The 27,047-nt window shown below is 44.7% G+C and overlaps 1 protein-coding gene across 1 annotated transcript in view; it reads left to right on the forward strand.

Moving 5' to 3' along the window:
- RPS6KA5 (ribosomal protein S6 kinase A5) overlaps window positions 1-27,047 on the forward strand; it is a 202,885-nt gene that overhangs the window by 62,206 nt on the left and 113,632 nt on the right. The window contains exon 2 of the mRNA XM_077466763.1: window positions 3,533-3,604. Coding sequence (XP_077322889.1) covers window positions 3,533-3,604 — 72 coding nt within the window. The remainder of the gene's footprint in view (window positions 1-3,532; window positions 3,605-27,047) is intronic.

Genomic DNA, 27,047 nt, shown 5'->3' on the forward strand with positions numbered 1-27,047 from the left:
GGGGTTATGGCAGCTTTCTGCTGCCATAACCCTGGTATTCTATGTCAAATTACTGACGTACAGCTATGGCAGTTTGCAGGAAGTTGTTAAAGAGGAAGTAAACCCTGATGAGTTTACTTCCTCTTTCATTCCCTGCAAAGGCAAAGCATAATGGACTACTATGCATCGCATCGCATCACATAGTAGTCCATTATGTGTCACTTACCTGACACAGGAGCCAGCGAAGTCGCCGCTGTCCCCTGTAGTCCGGCGCATCCATCTTCTTGGTGGGGTCTCGCAGCTCCGCCGCTGTCATTCGGCGAAGCCGCGATGACGTCACTCCCGCATGCGCACGGTAGCCGACACGCGCGGCAGCTCCGTCGTTGAGAATGCCACGTTTAGTGCGCCTGCGCGCCGCTGTCTACGGTGCCTGTTTTCGGGCAAATATCTCCTAAACCATATAGGTTTAGGAGATATTTCTTGGACCTACAGGTAAGCCTTAATCTAGGCTTACCTGTAGGTCAAAGTGGTTTGTAAGGGTTTACAACCACTTTAAGATGCACATTTAAGAGTCTCTTAAAAATATCCATACTCCCTGCTGTCGCCACCAATTGTGGGAGAGTGCCACATCCTTATTGCCCTGACAGTGAAAAACACAGTTTCAGGTTAAACCGCTTCTCCTCCAATCTCATTGTGTGGCCCCGTGTCCTCTTACACTCCTTGAGACTAAATAGCTTTTTTTCCTATGCTGAGATCTCCATTGAGATATTTGTAAATCACTGTCATATCTCCTCTCAAGTGTTGTTTCTCCAGGCAGAATAAATGTAATGCTTGCAGTCGTAATTTAGGACCTCTAGTCCCCTTATTGTTGCTCTTCTTTGGGCTCTCTCTCCAGTTCCAGTCACCCATGGTTCCTATACTTGGTGGTATTTGGGTTACCCTATCCTAGACCTCCGTGGAATTGAGCTTAGTGCTTTTCTATCCCCTTTCAGTGATGCAAAAAGATGCTTCATGCTGGGTTTGCATGACTGAAGATCGTGACCGGCTCTCTATGGAGCCGGTTAACATATCTCCATTGTGGCTGCGGAACGGCTTGCACAGGAGTCCTGTGCGTCTTTGGCTTCGTTTTCAGGGCCGAATTCAGGCAAAAATTCTGCCCTACAACGCCCCTGAAACGGAGAACGGGGACGCACCGGACCCCCTGCTGTGACCAGCATCCATCGGCGGTGTGAACCCAGCCTAAATAATCTAAACAAGGTATATTATGGTGCTGGGTGACAAGAAAATAGAATATGGTACCACATCCCATGAATACGAAAGCGAAAAAAGAAAGGGGCAAGGCGGGGCTTTTAAAAGGTACCAAAGGAAACAAACAAATTGAAAAAGTAGAAATTTTATTTAAACAATTTTTTTAAAATCGCAGTAAACGTTTACAAGATTCACATATTATTTCTTAGAGCATATACAACCACTTCTTACTCTACATGTTTTGCTCACAAGAGCTTCTTCAGGAGTTTTTTTGATAAGTGTCACTTGAATTATACTATAAAAGAAACAACAAATGTAATTGGATAAGCTGGAAATTGTCATAAATTAAATGACATCACATGACAATGGGACATAATTTTACATTGTATCTTATAGAAATTTTGTCAAGAGAATATTCATACTTTTATATAGAGATCTATACATTTATTTTTTCTCAAGCTAAACAAGGTGTTACTGATGTCTGTTAAACACAGGTTTAGAAATGATAGACGAGGGTCTTAATCTGTGGTCCTCAAACTGTGGCTCTCAGGCCACACCCGGCCAGCTATAGAATTTTATCCTGCCCAGAGCTAGGGTCAGTGGCAGATTCTCAGGCTCAGTGCACAGACTGAGGATTCAGATAAGTTGGTCTCCAGTGCTGGTCTAATGGGGACTCTAATGGGAACCCATAATGTAAGGTGAGACTCTGATGGGGTCCCTGAAATAAGGCAGAGTCTGATGGAGACACTGTGAGAAGGGGAGACCCTGATGTATGGGGGGACTCTGATAGAGACAATGGTGTAAGGGGAAAATATGATAGGAACCCGGAACCCTGATGTAAGGTGGGACTCTCATGGGGACCCTGATTTAAGGGGATGGGGGGCTGAATCATATCATGGTGATTACAAAAAGATTCACATAAAACAAATTAATTCTGGTGGTGCGCTGAAATTAAAATTTCAGTGCCGAAACCTACGGTAAATTTCAGTATTTGGCCGAGACCGAAATTGACAGTATATATATATATATATATATATATATATATATATATATAATATATATATATATTATACACACACACACACACACACACACAGTGTGTGTGTGTTTGTGTGTATATATATATATATATATATATATATATATATATATATATATATATATATAATCTCCTTTTTTTTTTTTGTTTTTTTTTTTATAATTGGATTTATATTCAAATTTTTAATTAATATCATGATTTTAATAAATGTATATGAATTTGTTGGCCATTATCTGCACCTTTTTTGAAGCGGTGTTAAAAAACCTGCTTTCTGTATTTTTGGTGCCCATTTGGCAAACTGCACCAAAAACACAGCTCTCCATTGAAATGCATTGAAAGCACAGCAAGAACGCATCAAAAATGCACCCGCGTTGCATTTTTTTTTTTTTTTGATGGACTTTCAGTCACATGACCTATGAAAAACACACTATAAGCAATATAAAATCGTGGCAAAATTGGGGGCATTTTTTCGGCAGCCGTTATCGACACTTTTTCTTTTACAATTTTTTTTATTTTTTTTGGCACAACTCTGAAAACCCTATTTTTGGACAGTTATCTTTGACTGACAAAAATTCTGTGCATCGCTAATTCATTAATTTTATTCATTCATTAAAAAAAAAAATTATTTTTGGCTCGTGGTTTTTTGTGGACCTACAGTTTTGTTTTTTTTTTACATTTTTTTTTTGTATATATTGCAAGGTGATTTTTCACCGCATTTACCAAGCTAAAAGGAAAAATTCCTTTGCAGAGTGAAAATTAATGTGAAAAGGGCACAGCCTATTTGCCATTAGTAAATCTGAAAACAAAAATGTCTAACTTGTAGATATCGGAGATTGTCGTCATTCAGCAAGTCGAATTCCCTCTGTAAGGTTTGGAAGGACTTCACTCCGCTGATCATCATAAGTTTGTGAGTCAGTATGTTTTATGTAATGATTTTTGCAAAGTGGTGCGTCTGCACTACACAGTCCAATAACTAATTAGCAGGAGGCGATGATTCAGCCCTTTTTTTTTTTTTTTTTTAGCTCCGTTCAATAATAAATTCACTTTATTTTTTTTAATTAATCCACCGGTGATCGAATGCGATCAGTAGGTGTTATTGGATTAGAGTCTTTGATGTACGGCTGGACATATTTCATATATTTCTGTATCGATGTGTGTGAGCGCTGATGTAGATAGTCCATGACTGGGCTGAGGGTAGTAATTCACTTGGCCTCTTAATGAACTCGGTGTCATCGCTGCTGTCTCTCTCTCTCTTTTATTTTACAGCGAACCTGACGGGGCATGCCGAGAAAGTTGGGATCGAGAATTTTGAGCTCCTCAAGGTGCTGGGGACAGGTGGTAAGTCACTTTTATATGTAGCACGTAGGAACTTTTAATTCTGTTTTAATATCTATCTATCTTATATGGTAATTTACAAAGATTTATGGATAATCTTAATTAAACCACTTAAGCCCCGGACCATTTTGCTGGCCAAAGACCAGAGCACTTTTTGCGATTCGGCACTGCTTCTCTTTAACTGACAATTGCGCGGTCATGTGAAGTGGCTCCCAAACAAAATTGATGTCTTTTTTTTTTTTTTCCACAAATAGAGCTTTCTTTTGGTGGTATTTGATCACCTCTGCGGTTTTTATTTTTTCCGCTATAAACAAAAAAGTGCATACATTTTGAAAAAAAGCACATTCGTTTTTACATTTTGCTATAATAAATTTCCCCCCAAAAAATATATAAAAAAAACATTTTTTTCCTCAGTTTAGGCCGATCTGTATTCTTCTACTAAAAAAAAATCGCAATAAGCGGTTATTGATTGGTTTGCGCAAAAGTTATAGCGTCTACAAAATAGGGGATAATTTTATGGCATTTTTATTAATAATTTTTTTTTTCTAGTAATGGCGGTGATCAATGACTTGTATAGTGACTGCAACATTACTGCGGACACATCGGACATTTTTGACACATTTTTGGGACCATTGTCATTTATACAGCCCCCCCTCCACAGCTATTACCTTTTGTATCAATTGACCCTTCCTTTTTAGATTGTAAGAACTGCGCAAACTGTTGGCACTATATAAAAACTATATAAGGCCCCTTTCACACTGAGGCGGTTTTCAGGCGCTACAGTGCTAAAAATAGTGCCTGTATAGCGCCTGATAAAAAAAGGCCCCTTCGGCTTTCACACTGGAGGGGTGCGCTAGCAGGATGGTGAAAAAAGTCCTGCTAGCAGCACCTTTGAAACAGTGAAGGAGCGGTGTATTCACCGTTCCTATTCATTGAAACCAATGGGGCGGCGGTGCTTTGCGGGCGGTTTTAATCCTTTTTCGGCTGCTAGCGGGGGTTAAAACCAATTACCGCCGCTAAAACGACCGTAAAGCGGCGCTAAAAATATTTGCGCTTTACCGCCGATACCCGCACTGCGCCAGTGTGAAAGGGGCCTTAGTGAAGGGGTTAACCACTAGGGGGCAGTGTAAGGGTTAAGTACGGGCAGAACGGGGAGATGCTTGTTCACATTAGCATCTCCCTGTTCTTCCTCTCTGTGGGGCGATCGCGAGTATCCCCGCGGCAATCGAGTCCACGGGACCCGCGACCCGACTCACTGAGGTCCCGGCTGGCACGGCGGCAAATTTAAAGGGGCATACAGGTACGCCCATTTGCCCAGCCGTGCCATTCTGCCGACGCACATCGGCGTTCGCCGGTCAGGAACCGGTTAAACATTATTATTATTATTATTTATCTATGTAATCTTGGCATCTTTGTGCTTAGAACCAGTCACCTAATTTTCTATGCCAGAGGACTTTACAGTACTAAGAGGTATATGTAGGCTGCCCCCCAAGTCCCCACCCTGAAGGTATTTTTCTAGGCACATATGGTCTTCGGTCTTCCTCTTCGCTTAATTTTTTCCCAGCTTGGGGGGGGGGGGGGTGTCCCTGACGCTGATGCAAAATGGAGACTGACATCAACCCCCAAAGAGATGCATTTTATTTGGGTACAGTGTTGCATGACTGCACAATTGTCAGTTATAGTAGCGCATTGCCTTATTGCAAAAAATGGCCTGGTCAGGAAGGGGGGTAAAACCTTCCGGTCTTTAAAGTGGCACTTCAGTAATTTTTTCATTTTTCCATCTATTAAATCTTCTGCTCTTGTTGTTTTAACTTTGGATAGTATTTTACTTGTCTGAAGCAGGAGGCCGAGGTACCTGGGTACATTTTAGATGGGCACTCCGGAACCGAGTACCATTGTCAGGGCTGGCTTAGCCCTTCCTTCTCTGGGCATGCAGCTCAGCTGTCGGCTAATTGCCAGCTCTCATCTCTCTCCACAGTTACTCAGCTGTTCCTGATCATGTTCATCTGACCTGCCTACTTAAAGCTGTCCAGCTCACTTCATCTCTGCCTTTGCCTTGGTCACATCACAAGAAACCATCTCTTGCATAAAGACTGGCTTGCTGACATCCCTTCTGGCTCCTTATCCTGTTTGCTGTTGCTCCACTTGGATCCCTGACTTCTGGCCTGGCTGATTACCCGATCTGGTTACTGGACTCTGGCTATGCTTTGACTATGCTTACTCTATTTACCTTTTTTATTTTTTATTAATAAACAAGTGTGAATTAATTGTCCTTCTGTCTCGGTCTGATTCATGGTTTCTGATAGTAGGCGAGGGCCATGAATTCAGAAGATACAGTCAATCCACTTGTTGGTACTATTTTTTCCAGATTGGATGAGCAAGATCACGCATTGATCAGTTTGCCTTGGCATTACAAACACTCCTAAGTCGCACGGCTCACCTGGAATCCCCCACTGTGGCTGCTCTGGTACACCCTGAGTTGCAGGCCGTCCCTGCTGCTGCGCCAGTCTCTGTGCAGGCACCCGCCTCAAGTATTACCTCTATAAGAGGTATGTCTGGTTCCGCTCTGCTTCCCCAGCGATTTGGGGGCGATCAAGTTCAATGCAGAGGGTTTTTCAGTCAGGTTGAGATATACTTCGAGATGCTGCCTCAGGCATTTCCCACGGACAGAAGCAAAGTGGGTTTCATGATATCCTTGCTTTCAGAGAGAGCCTTGGCCTGGGCTAACCCTCTATGGGAGATGTAAAAACCTGTTGTCTTCAGTTACCCTGAGTTTGTGGCCTCTTTTAAAAGGGTATTTGACGTTCCCGCACGCTCTGCTTCTGCTGCCAAGTGCGTCATGTCCATCAGAGTACAAGAACTGTTGCCGACTACGCCATTGAATTCCGTACTCTGGCAGCAGAGGCTGCTTGGAATAATGAGGCCCTTATGGCTTTTTCTCATGGTCTCTCGGATTCCATCAAGGGTGAGATAGCAGTCTGAGATATACCCACTGAGCTGGAGAGCTTGATATCGTTTGCCATCCTCATTGACTCCAGACTCGGAGAAAGACTTTCTTTTAAGGAGCGCTTGCGGAAGCCTCCTGTACGTTTGGCTCTGAGCTTTGCAGTCCCACCGGTGCCTCCCTCACCCCCCATGCCTCCTAGTAGCGAGTTGATCAGTGAAGATGAACCCATGCACCTGGTCTTCATGCGTCTCTCTGCGGATGAGAAAGCCTTTAGGAGGAGTGAGATTGTGCCTTTATTGCGGCCAGGTAGGCCACTTTTTGAAGTCTTGTCCTACCCATCCAGGGAATGCCTGAACCTTGAGGTCCTGTCATGGACAGACCTTAGGTGGCGTTGTTTCGTCCCCAGTTATCCAGAAGGATAAGCCTCTGGTTTCGGTCACCCTTTCTTGGGCTGAGTCGTCCATCGAGATACAGGCTCTAATCGACTCTGAGGCTGCAGGCCTGTTCATTGATGCTGCATTTGTTTTGCAGTACTCTATTCCGCTGCAGCTGCGTGACACTCCACTTGCCATTGAGGCTCTTGACGGGAGACCTTTACAGCCTGCCCATATGACTCATGAGACGGTTCTGTTGTCCATGGCCATAGGGGCTCTTCACCATGAAATAATCAAATTCCAAGTTATTTCCTCACCCAGGTTTCCGCTGGTTATTGGTTATCCTTGGTTACAGAGGCACAACCCCTCTTTTGATTGGCTCAATGCTGAGGTTCTCTCCTGGTCACCACAATGCAGTGAGACATGCTTCCTGAAGGTATCCGAGGTCCTGTGCACCTCTTCACTCTCCTCCCTGCCGGAGGAGTGCCGCAATTTTAGTGATGTCTTTGACAAGGGTCAAGCCGGTTGTTTGCCTCCACACCAGTCTTATGATTGCGCAATTGACCTTCAACCTGGTGCCATACCTCCTCGGGGCCGGGTCTACCCTTTGTCGGTCTTGGAGGATAAGGCCGCGGAGGAGTATGTTGCAGACGCACTTTCTCAAGGTTTCATCCACAAATCCTTATCTCCTGCTGGTGCTGGTTTCTTCTTTGTGAAGAAGAAGAGTGGTGAACTGAGACCTTGTATAGATTATAGGGGTCTCAATCGTGTCACGATTAAGAATGCCTACCCAATTCCATTGATTACAGTTATTTGACCGCCTCAAGGGAGCAACGGTTTTCACGAAGCTTGACTTGAGAGGGGCATACAATCTTGTGCTCATTAAGGAGGGCGACGAGTGGAAAAATACATTTAATACCAGAACAGGCCATTATGAATACCTAATAATGCCTTTTGGCCTTTGTAACACCCCGGCAGTTTTCCAGGAATGTATTAACGATGTTCTCCGAGAGTTGTTGCAGTTATGTGTGGTGGTTTATCTCGATGATATCCTCATATTTTCCAAGTCCCTGGATAACCACCACACAGATGTCTGTCGTGTGCTTCTGAAACTAAGAGAGAACAATCTCTATTGTAAACTGGAGAAGTGCGAGTTCCATCGTGAACAGATAACATTCCTGGGCTATGTTATTTCCACTGCTGATTTTTCGATGGACCCAGAGAAACTTTCGGCAGTCCTACAGTGGCCTCGACCCGTGGGTTTACATCCTCTGCAGCGTTTCCTGGGCTTTGCCAACTACTATCGGATGTTTATTTGTAACTTCTCATCTCTGGTTAAGCCCCTGACTCGTATGACCAGAAAGGACGGTAATCCATAGAGTTGGTCTCTGGAGTCCATTAAGGCCTTTGAGACTCTCAAGGCTGCCTTTGTTTCTGCTCCTGTGTTGGCACATCCTGATCCTACGTTGCCTTTTATGCTAGAAGTTGATGCTTCTGAGACTGGAGTTGGCGTCATTCTGTCTCAACATCCTAACTCTGAGAGCTCTATGCATCCGTGTGGCTACTTTTCCAAGAAATTGTCACCTGCTGAGTGCAATTATGAGATTGGTGACAGAGAGCTGTTGGCGATCATTTTAGCCCTGAAAGAATGGAGACATCTCCTTGAAGGTGTACCACTGTGCCGGTTCTTATTCTTACTGACCATAAGAATCTTACATTCTTGTCTGAGGCTAAGCGCCTCTTTCCCAGAAGAGCGTGATGGGCTCTTTTCTTGTCGAGTTTTAATTATATTGTCTCATTCTTACTTGGTACTAAGAATGTAAGGGCTGATGCCTTGTCACGACAATTTTCCTCCAATTCCAAGTCGGAGTCGGTTCCGGTGATCCCTCCTGATCGTATCTTGGCTACGGTTCGCACCAGTCTTACTTCTCCTTTGGGTGACAAAATTCTTGCTGCTCAGGTCCATGCTCCTCCTGAGAAACCTTGTGACCTCTGCTTTGTCCCAGACACTCTCCGTACTGCTGTGCTCCAGACTTACCATTCTGCCAAGGCAGCTGGCCATCCTGGGAAGAATCAACTCATTTGGGCCATTTCCCAACATTTCTGTTGGCCTAGTCTACGGGCTGGTGTTGCTGCCTGTTCAGTGTGTGCTCAGAGTAAGACTCCACGACACTTTCCAGTGGGCCTCCTACAACCCATACCCAATGAAGAGAGGCCCTGGACCCACCTGTCAATGGATTTCATTGTGGAGTTGGCCAAATCCCAAGGCAACACTGTTATCCTTATGGTGGTTGACAGGTTCTCAAAGATGTGTCATTGTATTCCACTTAAGAATTTGCCTATCTCTAAGGTACTGGCTTCCATTTTTGCTCGGGAGATCTTTCGCTTACATGGGCTAGCCAAGGTGATTGTCTCGGATAGGGGCAGTCAGTTTGTCTCCCAGGTCTGGCGAGCCTTTTGTGCACAGTTGGGAATCCAGCTTGCTTTCTCTTCTGCGTATCACTCCCAGTCTAATGGGGCCACAGAGCGAGCCAATCAGTCCTTGGAGCAATTCCTGTTGCTATATTTCTGACCACCATAACAACTGGTCAGACCTATTACTTTGGGCAGAGTTTGCTCACAACAGTGCCTTGAATTCTGCCTCCCGATTGTCTCCATTTATGGCGAATTATAGTTTCCAACCTTCCATGTTGCATGACTCGTTTATTCTGCAGAGTATTCCTGCGTTAGAGGAGCATCTCCATGGTCTTCGTTCCACTTGGGTACAAGTCAAGGAGGTTTTGCATCTTGCTAATGATAGGTACAGACTTCATGCTGACCGCAGACGCCTGCCTGTGCCTTCCTACCAGGTTGGGGACAGGGTCTGGCTGTCATCTCGCAACCTCTGGCTTCGTGTTCCCTCACTGAAGTTTGCAGCTCGGTTTATTTGGCCTTTCCGTATCCTTTGCAGGATTAACCCAGTGGCTTACGCGTTGGACCTTCCTCCTAGTATGTGTATCTCAAATGTATTTCATGTCTCCTTATTGAAACCATTGGTCTGCAACCGATTTACCACCTCGGTGCCATGTCCTCACCCTATTCAGGTTGAGAACCATGAGGAGTATGAGGTACAATCCATTGTTGACTCCCGTAGGTTCCGAGGGCGCATACAGTACCTGGTGCATTGGAAGGGGTACGGTCCGGAGGAACGCTCCTGGGTTTCATCCTCGGACGTACATGCCCCTGTCGTCCTCCGCAAGCTCCATAGACATTTTCCCCTCAAGCCCGGTGGCCCTCCGAGGGAGAGGGGTCTTTGAGGAGGGGGTACTGTCAGGGCTGGCTTAGCCCTTCCCTCTCTGGGCTGGCTGCTCAGCTGTCGGCTAATTGCCAGCTCTCATCTCTCTCCACAGTTATCCAGCTGTTCCTGATCTTGCTCGTCTGACCTGCCTACTTAAAGCTGTCCAGCTCACTTCAGCGCTGCCTTCGCCTTGGTCACATTACAAGAAACCATCTCCTGTGTAAAGATTGGCTTGCTGATATCCCTTCTGGCTTCTTATCCTGTTTGCTGTTGCTCCACTTGATTCCCTGACTTCTGGCCTGGCTGATTACCCGATATGATTATTGAACTCTGGACTGGCTGAATACTCGATCTGGTTACTGGACTCTGGCTATGCTTTGACTACGCTTACTCTATTTACCTTTTTTATATTTTTTATTAATAAACAAGTGTGATTTAATTGCACTTCTGTCTCGGTCTGATTCATGGTTTCTGACAACCATCTGGCATGCACTTTGCATCCCGCCTCAATCAAGGCAACATCCACATTAAGGATACCTTTTTGTATTTGTGAGTTCCATTTGACCCCCCCTCCATGCACCTGTCTTCAAACATAGTGCGTACTGCCAGGTCAGAAAAACAATTGTTTTCTCTGTGTCCTTGCAGTGACTGGCGTTTTACAGTCAGCAAAATGACGGTCACAGCTTATAGTGTGAATACACTGTCTTGAGTGTTCTTTGGATAGCATTTGCATTTCACTGGCTCCTTTAATTTGTAGCCTTGGATTGCAGTTTTATGTCCATACTGTGGTCATTCAGGCCCCTTAACCCCTTCACAACTGCACTATAGCCGAATGAAGGCTACAGCACAGTTGCACATCTGCAGTGATCTGCACCGCTCATCAGCAGTGACCTGTGATTGTTGTGTCCATTGGACACCTCTGATCACAGATCGGGGTAAAGAGTAAATCACACCAGCTCTTTACCATGTGACCAGCTGTGTCCAATCACAGCTGCAGGATTTGCGATTATCGGTAATGCACCCCTCGCGCTGACAGTGCGTAAAGAGAGGAGAGCCGATAAGTGGCAATCCACACAGTGGACATCTACACTAATAATCAGGGCATTGAATCATCAGTGTCCTGATTATCAGTGCTACCTGTCAGTGCCCCACCAACGCTGCCTGTCAGTGCCCCACCAAAGCTGCCTGTCAGTGCCCCACCAAAGCTGCCTGTCAGTGCCCCACCAAAGCTGCCTGTCAGTGCCCCACCAAAGCTGCCTGTCAGTGCCCACCAGCGCTGGCTGTCAGTGCCCACCAGCACTAGCTGTCAGTGCCCACCAGTAATGGCTGTCATGCCGGTAATGCGAATTAGTGCTGTCTGTCATTGCCATCTTTGCATGCCCATCATTGCTGCCCATCAGTGCAGCCGCATCAGCACACATCAGTGAATGAGAAAAAATACTTATTTGCAAAATGTTATATCAGAAACCAAGAAAAACATATATTTTTTTCTTTTTTCAGAATTTTCTGTCTTTTTTTTTTTTTCATTTGTTTAGCAAAAAAAGAAAAAAATCCCAGTGGCAATAATATACCACCAAAGGAAAGCTCTATCTGTCTCAAAAAAAATTGAAAAATTACGTTTGGGTGCAGTATTGCATGACTGTGCAATTGTCACAAAAAATTTGGCCTGGGCAGGAAGGGGGTGAAAGAGCCCGGTAGGCAAGTGGTTTAAGAGGACCAGTATGGTTGTTGGTTAATAAACCTACCGGTATATTTTTAGGACCAAAATTTGAGTACTGGTTAAAAAACAGACAAATCTGGGTAGATTGAATAAACACAATCGGTTGAACTCCATGGACGCGTGTCTATTTTTGTAAACTAACTAGGTAAGATGGGCGGCTGTGCAGGGAGTTGAATCCTGAAGCATAAAGTGCTTTGTACAATCCCAGAGTCCTGCTTGCATATACCGGTATTGAATATTATATAGAATATAAAAGTAGGCTAGAAAACAAGATCATTTTGCTTTTGGAAAACTCAATTAGGATTGTGCCTTTTATGTTATAACATTTCTAGAAAAGAGGTCTAGATCCAGAATATATTCAGACTTTGATTTACCAGTTTTTATTGTGTTTTCTGTTGGAATAAATTTTTCACAGAAAACAATACAATTCTTGTGTCTAACGTTAAGTGTGTTGCCTATACAGAACAGAAATAGGTGTGTCACTGCGGTCGGTTGCAGTGAAGAAGTGAATTTCTCAACTCTTTAGGAGGAATTCCTGTTTGAATTGTCAGCAGATTTCCATCATGGGCATTTTTATCTCAAGTCTCTTGCAGCTTAGCAAAAGAGATTGTGCACCTGATGCTCGTCGTTAACCATATATTGGACAGTAGATAATCTGATTTCCGTCAGTGTTTTTTTTAAACACTATTGTCGCTCCCTTTTTACCATGTGGATGCACACACAGGAGTGATGAAGATAAGGAGAGATTACGGTATCGTCAAATTTCAGTGAGAATATCAAGTTAAACTATTATTACACTGTTTACTTTAACCGCTTGCCGACCAGCCACCGTCATTATACTGAGGCAGATCTCCTGCACAAACTCGCCATAGGTGTACGTTGGTCTTTGCATAGGCGATAGCGGGCGCGATTCACCGGCGATCGCGGTGTACAGAGGCAGAACTGGGAACTGTAAACAAAGCGATTCCCCCGTTCTGACAGATGACATGTCAGAGATCTTCTGTTCCCAGTGTCATGTACCTGGTAACCCATCCCCCCACAGGTAGAACACTCTGAGGGAACCTAGTGTCCAATGTCGCAGTCCCGCTAAAAGTCGCAGATTGCCGCCAGTACCAGGAAAAACAATAAATAGTCCCTAAATCTATCCCATAGTTTGTGGATGCGATCATTTTTGTGCAAACCAATCAATATACAACTATTGTGACTTTTTTTTTTTTTTTTACCAAAGATATGTTTTTGGATATGTAATATAGCAGAAAGTAAAAAAAAAAAAAATGTTTCTTTTCAAAAGTATCGGTCTGTTTTTTTTGCTTATAGCGCAAAAAATAAAAACCGCAGATGTGATTAAATACCACCAAAAAGAAAGCTCTATTTGTGGGAAGATAAGGTTGTCACTTTTGTTTGGGTACAGCATCGCACAACAGTGCAATTGTCAGTTAAGGCAGCGCAGTGCTGAATCATAAAAAATAGCCTGATCATTAAAGTGGAAGTAAACCCATTGATTTAAACAGTTAAAAAAAAAAAAGACATGCCGGGAATGCTAACTGCACATTGGCTGTGCTCTCAGCCAAACTATCAAACCATCCAATGGCTGGTGTCATAACGATTCACATGTGCAGCACCATAGCAGTTGAAGATTAAACAGAGGCAAAGATGGCAGCTTCCTTGGCTGAGAATGATAGGGGAGTTTACTTCCACTTTAAGGGGCTGAAGTGGTTAAAGAGAACCTGTCACGTACCTGGTATGAGCCTAAATTGACGAGGTCGGCCTTTCTTGTATCTCCAGCCCAGGCCCCCCTGGAGGTGGAACAGATGATGCAGAGGGACAGGAGGAACACAGGTGCCAGCAGGTGTTAATTGCAGAACTTATGGCTGGAGGCGTAGACTCAGTGGGTCAAGCAGGGCATGAGGTCAAGACAGGGTAGACCAGCCAAGGTTAAAGCCAAGGAATTCTGTAAAAAATAAAATAAAAAAATGTGTGACATATAAAAATCACATTGTACACATTGATATCCTATAATATCCAATATCCACTGCTAAATAAAAATGCAAGCCTTGAAGTGCAAATAATGTGCGAAATACATATAGTAAAGTGCAAATAATGTTCAAAATGTATATAATAATTTTTTTTTCCTATAACGTGCAAGGTGCAAGAATCCACAAAAATAAATGGACATAATAAATGATCAATTGAGGGTGTGGTCTTGACATGACCACGTAAGGAAGTGTACTTGCAGAGCTCCCGACCCTTCTCAGCTTAACCATTATACACTTCAGATTTCCCCAGCATGTACTCGACTGGGAAGTGGAAGGATAAGGGTAACGAGGGGCAATTCCCCAAGCCCCAAACTAGTGGTGAAATCCTCTGTTATCTATCACGCACCTCAGAGGCTTTCCCAGCTACCAAGATGGTGGACCCTGCGAAGATCCACCAGTTGGGCCTACACTCATAGGAGCCCTCCAACTCTTCAGCAGCCTCGACAACATTGGAGGCGTATTCTGATATCCTGGCGCTGTTTCACACTGAACCCCAGAAGACGCACCATATGCTGCTCACTCTGAGAGCTGATGCCGAATTGAGGGCACTGCTGCCCATGAGGGCAGACATTGAAACCCTCATCGCAAGCTCGAGGCGGGACACCGCAAAGAAATGGCCTTGGTTAAACAAGATGTGAGGAAACTCATGGATCGGATGGCGACTGGTGAGTCCTCGGTATCTGCTATGGAGAAACAGATGCTAGCAGTGGAGGCACAACAGACATCTCAAGCGGCTGCCATACTCACCCATTAGCTCCATGTGGAGGATCTGAGCCGGAGAAAAAAATCTGCCGGCTCGGGGGCCGCAGGAACAGAGGCTCTAGCAGAGTCCACCCTTGCCATATTCGGTGACATAGCGGGGGTTCTTTCACAGCTAACCTGATGTTTGACCGGATCCATAGGGCCCTGGGCCCCCGCTCCTCTGATGTGGACAGACCGCGAGACGTGATCTGCCGGGTGCACCATTTTCCCCATAAGGAGATCATCCTACAGAAAGCATGGGGGAGAATTTTAACTTGACGGCGCTCAGCTCCAGATCCTACCTGATCTCTCCAGGGCAACTGTGCAGCTCTGTTGAAACCGGTGCCGGAGATGGCTCGACAGCCGGGGATTACTTACCGTTTGGGGGGGGGGGGGTTTCCCCTTTCTGTGATCTTCAGGAAGGCTCGGCGGTTCTTCACCCTCTGCACACCTGTGGAACTCCCTGCGTTGTTCTCCTTTATGGAAACCGACCCTATTGAGGTGCCTGACTGGCTTCAGCTTCTGCAGTGCTTTCCCACTCATCCTGGCTCTTCGGGGCTGAGGAGAACCCGGTCCCCCAGACCGCAGTGGAGTCTGCAACGTTCTCGTATGGCCTCACCTGAGGATACACAGGAGATCTAATAAATGCAGGAGGAATGGTGAGCTTCTGTGTCCTCCGCTTTTTTTTTTCTGTTGCTCTTTACTAAACTATCTCCTAAGTTACCTCCTATATCCCATGTTGCTACCACCGTGCTGGTTCTTTCCCAGATTCACACATGCCCCCCACAGTTTGCTGTCTGCAGCCATGTACACACACTCAGTACACGAGGGTACTGTTCTCTCTTTGGGTTGAGCTACCGCACTTTGGCTATGTTTTTGACTACGTTCTATTTACTTTTATTATTAAACAAGTGTGATTTAACTGTATTTCTGTATCGGTCTGATTCATGGTTTCTGACAGTGGGTTCTAATTAAACACGGTGCGTGTATCAAACGAGAAATTTTTTCCTCAACAAGATACATGAGGTTGAATCCCGGCATAAACAGACATCGATAGCCTCCTTGGAAAAGGAGCTACTATCCCTCCAGCAAACAGTAGACTTACTTCATTACATGGCTAAAGCGGCACTTCGATTCTGCCGGAAACTCTCTTATGAGTCAGGAAATAAGTGTGGGAAACTATTACCAAAGTCAGTAAGAGATCATAAACGTACAACATATATACTCCAAATTATAGCTCCCTCGGGCCAAAGAAAGGTCCTCCCCACCCAGATTGCACAGGAATTTTGAGAATACTACTCGTCCCTTTACATCCTTCAAGTAGGGTCGCCAAATGAGAAAGCAGTGGCGGATTACATAGCTACGTCCCGACTTCCTCAACTCACTGCAGAGGCTAGTGAGGAACTGGAAGCCCCTATCACCCTGGAGGAGCTGCAAAGAGCAATAGGTGGGATGAAACCTGGAAAGGCCCCAGGACCTGACGTGTTCAAATTACAATACTACCAAACCCTCCTGCCACTCCTCGTCCTTATATGGCGAAGTTATTCAACACCCTTACTTCAAGAGTAAATTTCCCTAGTGATACTCTTAAGGCCCACATATCCATTATACCTAAAGAAGGTAAAGATCCATCCTCCTGCAGCAGCTATAGACCCATTTCCCTTCTAAATGTAGCTCTTTAAACTTTTTTAAGAAGATCTTGGCCACTCACTTGGCTTGACTCATACAGGAGATGGTTCACCTAGATCAGGTGGATTTTATCCCCTCCAGAGAAGCTTGGGACAATACCACCAAAGTTCTCAACCTGGTGCATATCGCCTTTGTGACTAAGACACCCTGCGTCTTTCTCAGCACGGACGCCGAGAAAGCATTTGACAGGGTTAACTGGGTGTTTATGTCCTTAGTGCTTAAACATATTGGTCTGGGAGGCAATATGCTTCAGTGAATATCGCAAATTTACTCCAGGCCAACGGCTCAAGTTTAAGCTAATGGTATCCTCTCAGATCTCCTTCCTATCTCAAATGGTACTAGACAGGGATGTCCGCTATCCCCACTTCTTTTTGCTGTATCATTAGGTTCTCTGCACAGTATGCGCGCACCCCGATACTTTGGGATTAACCATGGGTAATTCCAAATGCAAGATTTCGGCCTACGCCGATGACCTCCTTTTCTCCCTAACCTAACCCAGTGGTGTCCCTCCCGAACCCTCTTAAAGAGTTTAATAAGTCTGGCACACTCTCTAATCTAAAAATCTATTTTGATAAATCGGCAGCAATGGGTCTTAACGTGGCCCAGACTACCCTAAGCACAGTTTAAATTCAAACGGACAGATCGCGCTCTCCAATATTTACGGACTTCTCCCCACATCTCCAACAAAGATCGGAATGTTAAGAGAACATCCTATGAATCTTCACCGGCGTATGATACCACCAGGTCAGCACCTTAAACCCAGTCTCCTGGTGTTTAGCACAAATAGAAGTTTTGTGAGAGAATAGAAGAATTCTCTCCACTTGTTTCTCTGTAAGATTTAGCCCTAACTCTCGATCCCACCTGGCGATATAAGGAGGTCTGACGTCCGATGACGGAGCTATCAGCAATTGGTAGGTCTGAGAGAGCCAGCCAAATCTTACGCCAGGAGAAAGGGGATTTATTATCAGATTCCCTTCTAGAGTAGCAGAAATGAACTTGGTTAGGAGAATTGTCCAAAATAGTTGAATATAAGAGTAAGATCGCACGCCTTGTTGTAGGACTAATCTTACATTTTGATTCAAATACGGGCGCAATTTTGAAACGTGACATGTTGAGTATCAATTTCCGCAGCGTAACATTATTTTTCACAATATAAAAAAAAATTGGGCTAACTTCACTGTTGTCTTATTTTTTAATTCAGAAAAGTATTTTTTTTCCCAAAAAAGTGCGCTTGTTATGCCCCGTACACGCGATCGCAAATTCGGCCAGCAAAAGACCGATGAAAGCTTTTGGTCGGAAAATGCGTTCGTGTGTACGCTCCATCTGACTTTTGCTGGCCGAATTTCGGCCAGCAAAAGATTGAGAGTATGTTCTCAATTTTTCGGTTGGAAAAAGTTCCTATCCGAAAATCCGTTTGTGTGTGTATGCAATTCCGACGCGCAAAAACTCACGCGTGCTCAGATTCAACTACAAGATGGCAGCTACTGGGTATTGAACTTCCTTTTTCTAGCCCCGTCGTACGTGTTGTATGTCACTGTGTTCTTGATGGTCGGAATTTGGTGTGACCGTGTGTATGCAAGAGAGCTTGAGTGAAATCCTGTTGGGAAAAACCATCACAGCTTTTTCCGACCAAAATTCAGATCGTGTGTACGTGGCATAAGACTGCTGCTCAAATACGGTGTGACAGAAAGTATTGCAATGACCGCCATTTTATTCTCTAAGGCGTCCTAACCCTAAAACATTATATATATTTTTTTCAAAGTAATTTTCTAGCAAAAAAAAAAAATATTTTAACTTGTAAGCACCGGTCCTTAAGTGGTTAAGAAGTCAATGAAGTGTTGTAACTGTATTTAGCAGAAACAATTCTTCACTGGGGATCTGGTGAGAGGCTTTAGGTTGTCAAAGTGCAACTCCCTTGTATGTTTAGGAGAGAGTAACCCATAACAAAGTCATTTGAGCTCCACCTGCAGTAACTATGAGGAGCATTTAGATCCAGAGTTAACTGGGGACAGTTAAAGAGGAACTTTACCCTTCTCATAAAAATTACAACAAAAGGCACCTCTTTAGAATGGTTTAACAATGGCATCTGCAAACAGATCCTTATAGAAATAGGTGTGTCACTGTGGTTGATTTTTGCAGTGAAGAAGTGAATTTCTTAACACTTCAGGAGGAATTCCTGTTTGAATTTTCAGCAGATTGCCATCATGGAGATATTACAGTCTTCTTGTGGCCTAATGAAAGAGATTGTATACATGATGCTCACTGGCAGGCCCTTACACCACTTCAGCCCCCTTTCATGACCAGGCCATTTTTTAGGATTTGGCACAGCTTTATTTTAACTGACAATTGCAAGGTTGTGCATCGATGTACCCAAATAAAATTGATGTAATTTTTTTCCTCCACAAATAGAGTTTTCTTTTGGTGGTATTTTTTGCGCTATAAACAAAAAAAAGACAGACAAGTTTGAAAAAAAAAAAAAAAAAACACAATACTTTTTAACTTTCTGCTATAAAACATATTCAATAAAAAAATATAAAACAAATTTATTCATCGGTTTAGGCCAGTCATGGTGAACCTTGGCACCCCAGATGTTTTGGAACTACCTTTCCCATGATGGTCATGCACTCTGCAGTGTAGTTGAGCATCATGGGAAATGTAGTTCCAAAACATCTGGGGTGCCAAGGTTCGCCATCATTGGTTTAGGCCAATATGTATTCTGCTACATATTTTTCAGATCACATCTTATCAAATCACTGCTAATAAACAATCAGTGTGCATATAATTCATACAAAAATATACAAATATAAATGTAAATATATAATCAAGTGCAAGTGAAAAAAAAATAAATATATAAGTGAAAGTTGATAAAATAGGAAGATTATCGGAAAAAAGTCCCACAAAATGAAGAAAGTGACTTGTGCAGAGTATACTTGATTTTCACAGTTGGACAAAAATCTCCCGGTGCGCTTTTCAGTGCCCAATAATGTAATTGTCCTCACCAGAGATCCTAGGGGTGGATTGGCCTTCACAGTGTGAGCCCCTGTGCCGCTCTCTGGCGTTTTTCTGGGAGATACTTTTTCATCCACTGACGTTATATCCTCTTTCGTATGTTTAATGAGAAAAAAACATATCCATGGTGTAGTATGTAACCACAATATTCTTTATTTAAATGAAAAACTACTCACATGTAGCTATAATTGAAACCGCAATGCTTTAAAATTACCGCTGGCCGCTGTAGTTTGTTGTGGAAAATGTGCGTCGTATGGCCACGCCTTACTCGTTTTGTCATTCAGACGTCATCTGGAGCGGCCATATTGCTGCACCTCTCCACTTAAATAGGGTGCAGTGTTCCGCGCCTGCGCAGAATGCTTAGGCGCTATTTTGACTACGGGAAATCGAATACTGCTTGATGCTCCGCCCGCTAACAGGAACATACGGAACTGCCAGCAGTATAATTAATTCACCTAAGTGTGTGGAAACCTTAGCCGTCATATGTGTTAAGGGAGCCTAAATTTTCATGATACTCGGAAACCAAAGGCATAAGGCACTATTCATTATGGTAATGAAAAGAATAAAGAAAAGTAAATTTAGAACCAAATTGCTAATTCCAGCTTGGAACACTGCATCCTATATATTAATATACAGACAGTATTATACCTTAACTAGTGAATCCTATGCCGTACCTAGGAACCTCCCACGACATTAGATTACATTCACCTGGTGATTTACTTTTATGCTTATAGGCATATAGGGAAAATTAATGAATCCATTCAACACCAGGGATAGGAGTATTTTAAAACATATAAATACACATAGTCCATACTAAATTTAATAAAAACTAATAATAATGACTATAAATCCGAAACGATTAATAATGAAATAGAATAAAAATATATAATAAAAAATAAGCAAAAAAATATATAAATATAGATGTAAATAAAAATAAATAAAAATAAAAATGCATGTATAAAAATTTGAAAAGGAAACAAATATATAAAACGGACCCAATCCTTTTAATATAGATTGTAATTAAAGACCCAATGATCAAGGACACGTAAAACTTGGTCTTTCTGGCTGAAACCAGATGAGGCTCCCCTGAAGGGAGACCCCAACCCTAAGAGAGAGGGCGAACTAAGCCAGAAGGCCATGTCCACACCCTCCCCAGACTTTTGGGACAGGCTCTGGGACCTGTGACCCTACTCATCACAGCAGACGTGCAAACAAGACGTGACAACAAAATAAATAAAATGACAGAGTGGAGAGGAGAGTAAAAGAAGTGGTCATTGTGTGAAACAATGATCAGGCCCTCCAGCCAGGAATCAAAAATTCCTCTGGTCCCAGCCAAAAGGCCTGGCCCAAGAGGCAGGTGCTAAAAAAGCGTGCTATAGTGCAGTGACCGTGGTGCCCAAAGTCAACGTGACCCTCACTCATGATGATATTTAGGCACCCTTGGACTGCCACTCCAGGGGCACATACTCCAAAGGCTTTCAAGACGACCCTGACCAACGGCAGCCCCCACCCCAGGCAGGAAGGCATGAAGATCAGGAAGCTTGGTGAGAGTCCTTTGCCATCAGGCTCCACCGTCGCTCCCTTCACTTCTACCTAATTACATTCGGGAAGTACTAACTGCTCCTCCCCCTCAGCTAGAGAGGAGCCGGTGTTCCCTCCTGAAAGACTGTCCAGGACTAGAGCTAACCCAATCCAGGCCAGAAGGCCAGGTACTCAACCCTCTGGGTCAGACCAATAGCAGCACCCATCCTCGCCAGGAGCACCCTTCCAGACGCCTCAGACTCGATCATGCATCTGCCCCCAGTTTACTGTCAGGCAGCACGACGTGACCCCTACCGAAACCATCCTTCCAGGTGCTAATTACGCTATTGGAGAGTGCTGACCAAACCCTCTCTAATAGGGATGGAACAGCGCCTCCTTTGGCAACTGATAAGAACAGATACTACACTTGTTCTTAGCCAAAAGGCAACACAATTAACACAGCAATGTGGGGGTGGGGGGGGCTGTGAGGAAGAAGGGATGGGAGCGATTTTTTTTTTTTTGCGGGACTGCGACATTGCGGTGGACGAATCGGACCCCTAACTGATGCTTCTGACACTTTTATGTGGACCAATGACACTAATACAGTGATCAGTGCTGACACTGTCACTGTCAACACTGTCACTGTACTAATGACACTGGCAGGGGTTAACAGGGCGATCAAAGGGTTAAATGTGCTCCTAGGGAGTGCTTACTAACTGTGTGGTGAGGTGCTGGGACTGGGGGAAGACAGAGATCCGTGTTCCTGCTCAGCGGAAACCCAAGATCTCAATCCTCCCCTCTTGCAGAACGACGATCTGCCTTGTTTACATAGCCCTGTCTCTCCTTAGAATGATTGCAGGGTGCCGGCGAACATCAGGTCCGCCAGACCCACCGATTGGCTCTCGCTATGTCCGATCAGAGCAAGAGTGGGCTGCCAGCGGCGTGTGTGAGGTTGCTGTGACTGGGGGAAGACAGACCCATGTTCCTGCTTAGCAGAAACACAAGATCTCAATCCTCCCCTCTCACAGAACGGCGATCTGCCTTGTTTTTACGCAGTTCTGTCTCTCCTGAGAATGATTGCGGGGTGCCGGCAAACATTGGGTCCGCCAGACCCACCGATTGACTCCCACTATGTCCTATCACAGTAAGAGTGGGCCACCAGCGGTGTGAGTGCCCCAGACCCAGTGCACAATATCATGCACAGGTATGTGATTTTGCGCAGAAAGGCAAAAAAAATATGCCGCAGTATATCTGTGTGGGGTGGTCCAGAAGAGGTTCAGCATGTCACCGTTTTTTTACGTAAATATATTGGAAAAGGCGATATTGACATGAAATTTTTACCACGTGTCGGTAACAATCCGTGCAATCCATACATACAAAGACACCAAAACAAATACGTTCAGAAATGATGTTCTGTGCAATAAAACGGAATGACATAGGGAGAAAGTATTGAATGTGCAAATTTAAATGTATTTAATATTGGTACAAAATGCTTTGTTGGTAATGATGGCTTCAAGGAGCTGGCTCCTGTATGGAGAAACTAGTCGCATGCATTGCTCGGGTGTGATTTTGGCCCGATCTTCCACACAAACGGTCTTCAAATCTCGATGGTTCCGTGGGCATCTATATTCTGCAAAAATCCTGGTTGATCCTGCCGCTATCTATCGCCCCCTTGTGTCCGTGTCCCCAATTCAGCTAGGAATTTTGCAGCTATGGTGGCAGCTCTGCACATGTTCAGTTTTCAGTGAATTTCTACTTGCTACCACAATCTAAAGAACATGCGGCCATGTGGGGCTCCGCCCCAGGTCATTCATTCGCACAGTTTAGTGAAAATGAATGGACTACAACTACCAACATCCTTTGCGGCTTTCGGCTTGTAGTTCTCAGTGAACTACCAGGGTGCTGTTGAGTGTTGTGGTATAGTTCATTGAATCTTCCTGACAGTGTGAGGCTGGGTTCACACCGCTGCGGGTGGGAGGCCCGGATGTGATTCGCACCGCACTGCAGTGCAAATCGCATCCGATCTCTGTGCGATGCGAGTTCAGCCATACAGATAGTATGGCTGGCTGAATTCGCATCGCACCCGCCGCAAACTCGCACGGGACCCTTTTTTTTGGTCCGCAGCAGAATCGGATCGCATGGGTGTTCACACCATGCGATCCGATTCCTGTCCGAGTTTGCAGATCGCACTGCGATATGCGGACTGATCTGGGGGTGTCATTAAGATTTCATTGACACTCCCAGCAGTCCGCATAGGGCAGTGTGAAATGCCGGCGGGAGGCATGCGATGCGGGAAAACGCCACGGATTTGCGGCGTTCCCGCATCGCTACGGTGTGAACCTAGCCTGAAGCTGACTGCCTGCATGAGGTACAATGTTCGGGACAGATGGCCTACGCTGACAGCCTGCAGGAGACCTGTGGGGCACCAGCCAGCTGCAGATCGTGCAGGTGCAAAGATTTCCAGGCTCCAAAAAAAATCTAAATAGTAAACGCACATTTTTTTTTATTTTTTTTTTTACCTACAAAAAAATAAAAATGCATTTATTTTATTTTATTTTTTTAAAGTGAACGTATCCTTTAATTGAGCAGATATGGGTTTCCTGTGGGCTTGAATAAGTCTAGCCATGCCTTTCTGACCCCTCTGTGTAACATGGTGTTGTCACAAACAGAACTGTCTTTGGCTGGATGTTTCTTTTTGCTTTGTACACCATTCTATGTAAACGTTCGAGAATCTCTAGTGTGACAAAACCCCGAGGGCAGGGGGGGGGGGGGGGGGGGTGGCTTAAACAGTTTCTAAGGTGCTGCAACAACCACTCCCAGCAGCAACAATCGTTCCGCAATCTTTACACATTCTTATGTTTGGTGAAACAACGGAATGTCTTGACCATGTCTGCGCGATCGATGTATTGATTTGGAGCCGCATGATTTACTGTTTTGCTGCGTACACACAGTCGGACTTTCCGATGGCTAATGTGCGATTGGAGTTTGTTGTCAGAAATTCCGACCGTCTGTAGGCGCCATTGGAATTTCCGTCGCACAAAATTGACAAAAATTTGTTCTGGTTCTCAAATTTTCCGACAACAAAATCCGATTGCGCAAATTCTGATCGTGTGTACACAATTCCGACGCACAAAGTTCCACGCATGCTCGGAATCAAGCAGAAGAGCCGCACTGGCTATTGAACTTAAAGCGGGAGTCCACCGGGACTCCGCGTTTTTTTTTTTTTTTTTGTAAAAGCCAGCAGCTACAAATACTGCAGCTGCTGACTTTTAAAATAGTGACACTTACCTGTCCAGCGCGCCCGCGATGTCGAAACCCGAAGCCGATCTCTAGATCGTTTGTAAGGTGCTGCCGCCGCCATCTTGGGTATGGGAATCAGGAAATGGAGCCTTTCGGCTTCATTTCCCGGTTCCCTACTGCGAATCGCGCTGCGCAATAAGGACGATCCCCGCTGCCTCTGGGATCTGTGTGTTTCCCAGCAGGCAGCGGGGCACTTGCGGAAAGGGGCGGGCACTTGCGGAAAGGGGCGTAATCTACGCCCCTTTCCGCAGAGAGCTATCCCGGAAGTGGGTGCAGAATACCTGTACTGTACTGTACTGTACTGAGGGTTCCGATGAGCGGAGGTCCACTTTAGGGTGGACCTCCGCTTTAATTTTTCTCGGCTCATCGTACGTGTTGTACGTCACCGCTTTCTTGACGCTCGGAAATTTCGAAAACTTTGTGCGACCGTTTGTATGCAAGACAAGTTTGAGCCAACATCCTTCGGCAAAAATCCATCGACTTTGTTGTCGGAATGTGCGGTCGTGTGTACGCAGCATTAGTCTTAGTGAGCAAGTGTACCTAATAATTTGCTCTGTTTTTATCACTGGTTTTATTTTTTTTTATATATATCTCTCTCTCTCTCACTCTCTCTCTCTCTCTCTCTCTCTCTCTCTATATATATATATATATATATATATATATATATATATATATATATATATATATATATAGATAGATAGATAGATAGATAGATAGATAGATAGATAGATAGATATAGATATATATATCTATATCCTTTCACAGACTATAATCTATTCATGTAGTTAGAGCCATGACAGTCCAGCAGGGAGATAAACTGGTATTAAACCCAAAACAAACAGAAAAAATCGAATATAATGCAGCTTGCCAATTATTAGATGTGATGACTGCATTCGTTTTTGTTTTCTGTTTTTTATTTTATTTTTTTAATCTTTCCCTGGCGATCTGGCCAGTAACACACATAGCAGAGCGCCCCCCACTCTGGATGAAGAAGCACAGGGGGCACCTTTTGGACAGCAGCATTGTTTATTCTTTTTTTTTTCAAATATAGATTTTATTTATTTAAACAATGCCCAACCTGGGCGCACATATAACATAAGACATACAGTAGGGATACATGGGGGGAAGGAAGGGAAAGTGTCCATTGAGTTCGATACAGAGATAGAGGGGGAGGCAGACATATCTTACATACATTACATCTGAAATTAACATGAGTTCTTGTAAGGTCCCAATCATCGTCATTCCGGTTACCACTGCCCATGTGGGCCGAAGCACTGCGTGAAGAAACCATAGGTACACTAGGCGCTTAATTCTTTTCCGCCTCCCCCCTCTTCCTCACATCAGAACCCCATTGCCCCGGTAAACAATCAAGCTTCCGAGGTCAGGGGCTAACAGTAATGGGGACAAGGACACATAAGGGAGGAAGGTTGGGGGAGAGAGAGAGAGAGAGAAAAAAAAAAAAAAAAGGGGGGGTGAAGGGGGGAGAGATCTGGTTGATTCAGGAACACCTCGTCTTATACTTGGACCAGGTTGCAAACTATCTCACAGGGTCCTCAGGGATACTCCTTCAGGGGAGAGAATAAACTGATGCCAGAGAGCCCATGTGGTTTTAAATCTTTCCTGTTGTTGCCTCCCAGATAGCACCAGGTCTTCTAGCTTACTAACTTCCTCCACCCTTCGAATCCAGGACGCCACTGACGGTGGGGCCTGGCTTTTCCAGTGGAGCGGAATGCAGGCTCTGGCTGCATTCACCAGGTGACACAGAATGGACTTTTTGTATTTTTTAGTAGACATGGTATTAACATGTAGAAGAAAAAAGACCGGGTCATCGGGGACGTTGTATTCCGTGAATTTTCGGGTAATGGACCTGACTGTAGACCAGAAATGGGACAACTTCGGACAGGACCAAAATATGTGTAACAATGTGCCCTGCCCCTGACCACATCTCCAGCAAAGTGCCGAGGTATTCGGATAGAAGGAGTGCAGAACCTGAGGGGTAAAGTACCACCTCGTCAGGAGTTTGTAGTTAGTTTCCTGTATTTTGGTACAAATGGTAGATTGTAGGGCAAAGGTTACCATACGTTGAGTCTGGCTCGAAGTAAATGTGCAGTTCAGCTCCCTCCCCCATTTAGTCAAGAAGGTTAAATGAGTGTCATCAACCGGGGCGATAAGGAGGTTGTACATTGTTGACAGTGTCCTAGGGAGTGCTCCGCACCCCGAACAGTGTTCCTCAAATGTAGTCAAAGGTACGCCAAACTGCTGTGGAGATGGGAGGGCCCGAAGAAAATGTCTAAGTTGGACTGCAGTCCAGAAAGCTAGTTTGTAAGGGCCCGACGTGTCACACAGCATCTCTATAGATGGCCAGTCTCCATTCGTCCGGAAGTGCCTCGCTTGTGTGCAGTTCCTAGTGAACATAGCTGTCATAATTTGGAGGTCCAATCCTGGAGGGAATCGTGGGTTCCCCATAATAGGGTAGAGCAGAGAGTTAGACGTGGATAGTGGCCCAGCTGAACAGAGCTTCGACCCCACTCGCAGCGTTACCCCTATCAGGGGATGTCTTTTCATATTTTTATGGAGGTGGGCATAGCACCAGATATCTCCCTGTAGTGGCACCTGCATTTGGGCTTGTTCTAACCGGGTCCAAAGCTTTAATTCCCGGTGGCGACCCCAGTCTATAATCCTACCGAGATGAACCGCATGGTAGTATTTCTTCACATCCGGGACTGCGAGGCCCCCGTGAAGTTTGGGTAGGGAGAGTAGAGTCCGGGCCAGTCTCGGCTTTTTATTCGCCCAGATAAATCTAGTAAACATCCCATGTACCTGTCGAAAGAA

Source organism: Lithobates pipiens, unplaced genomic scaffold (genome assembly GCF_037356315.1).
Source record: "Lithobates pipiens isolate NorthernLeopardFrog02 unplaced genomic scaffold, aLitPip1_a1.2 Scaffold_37, whole genome shotgun sequence".
NCBI classification, from domain to species: Eukaryota; Metazoa; Chordata; class Amphibia; order Anura; family Ranidae; genus Lithobates; species Lithobates pipiens.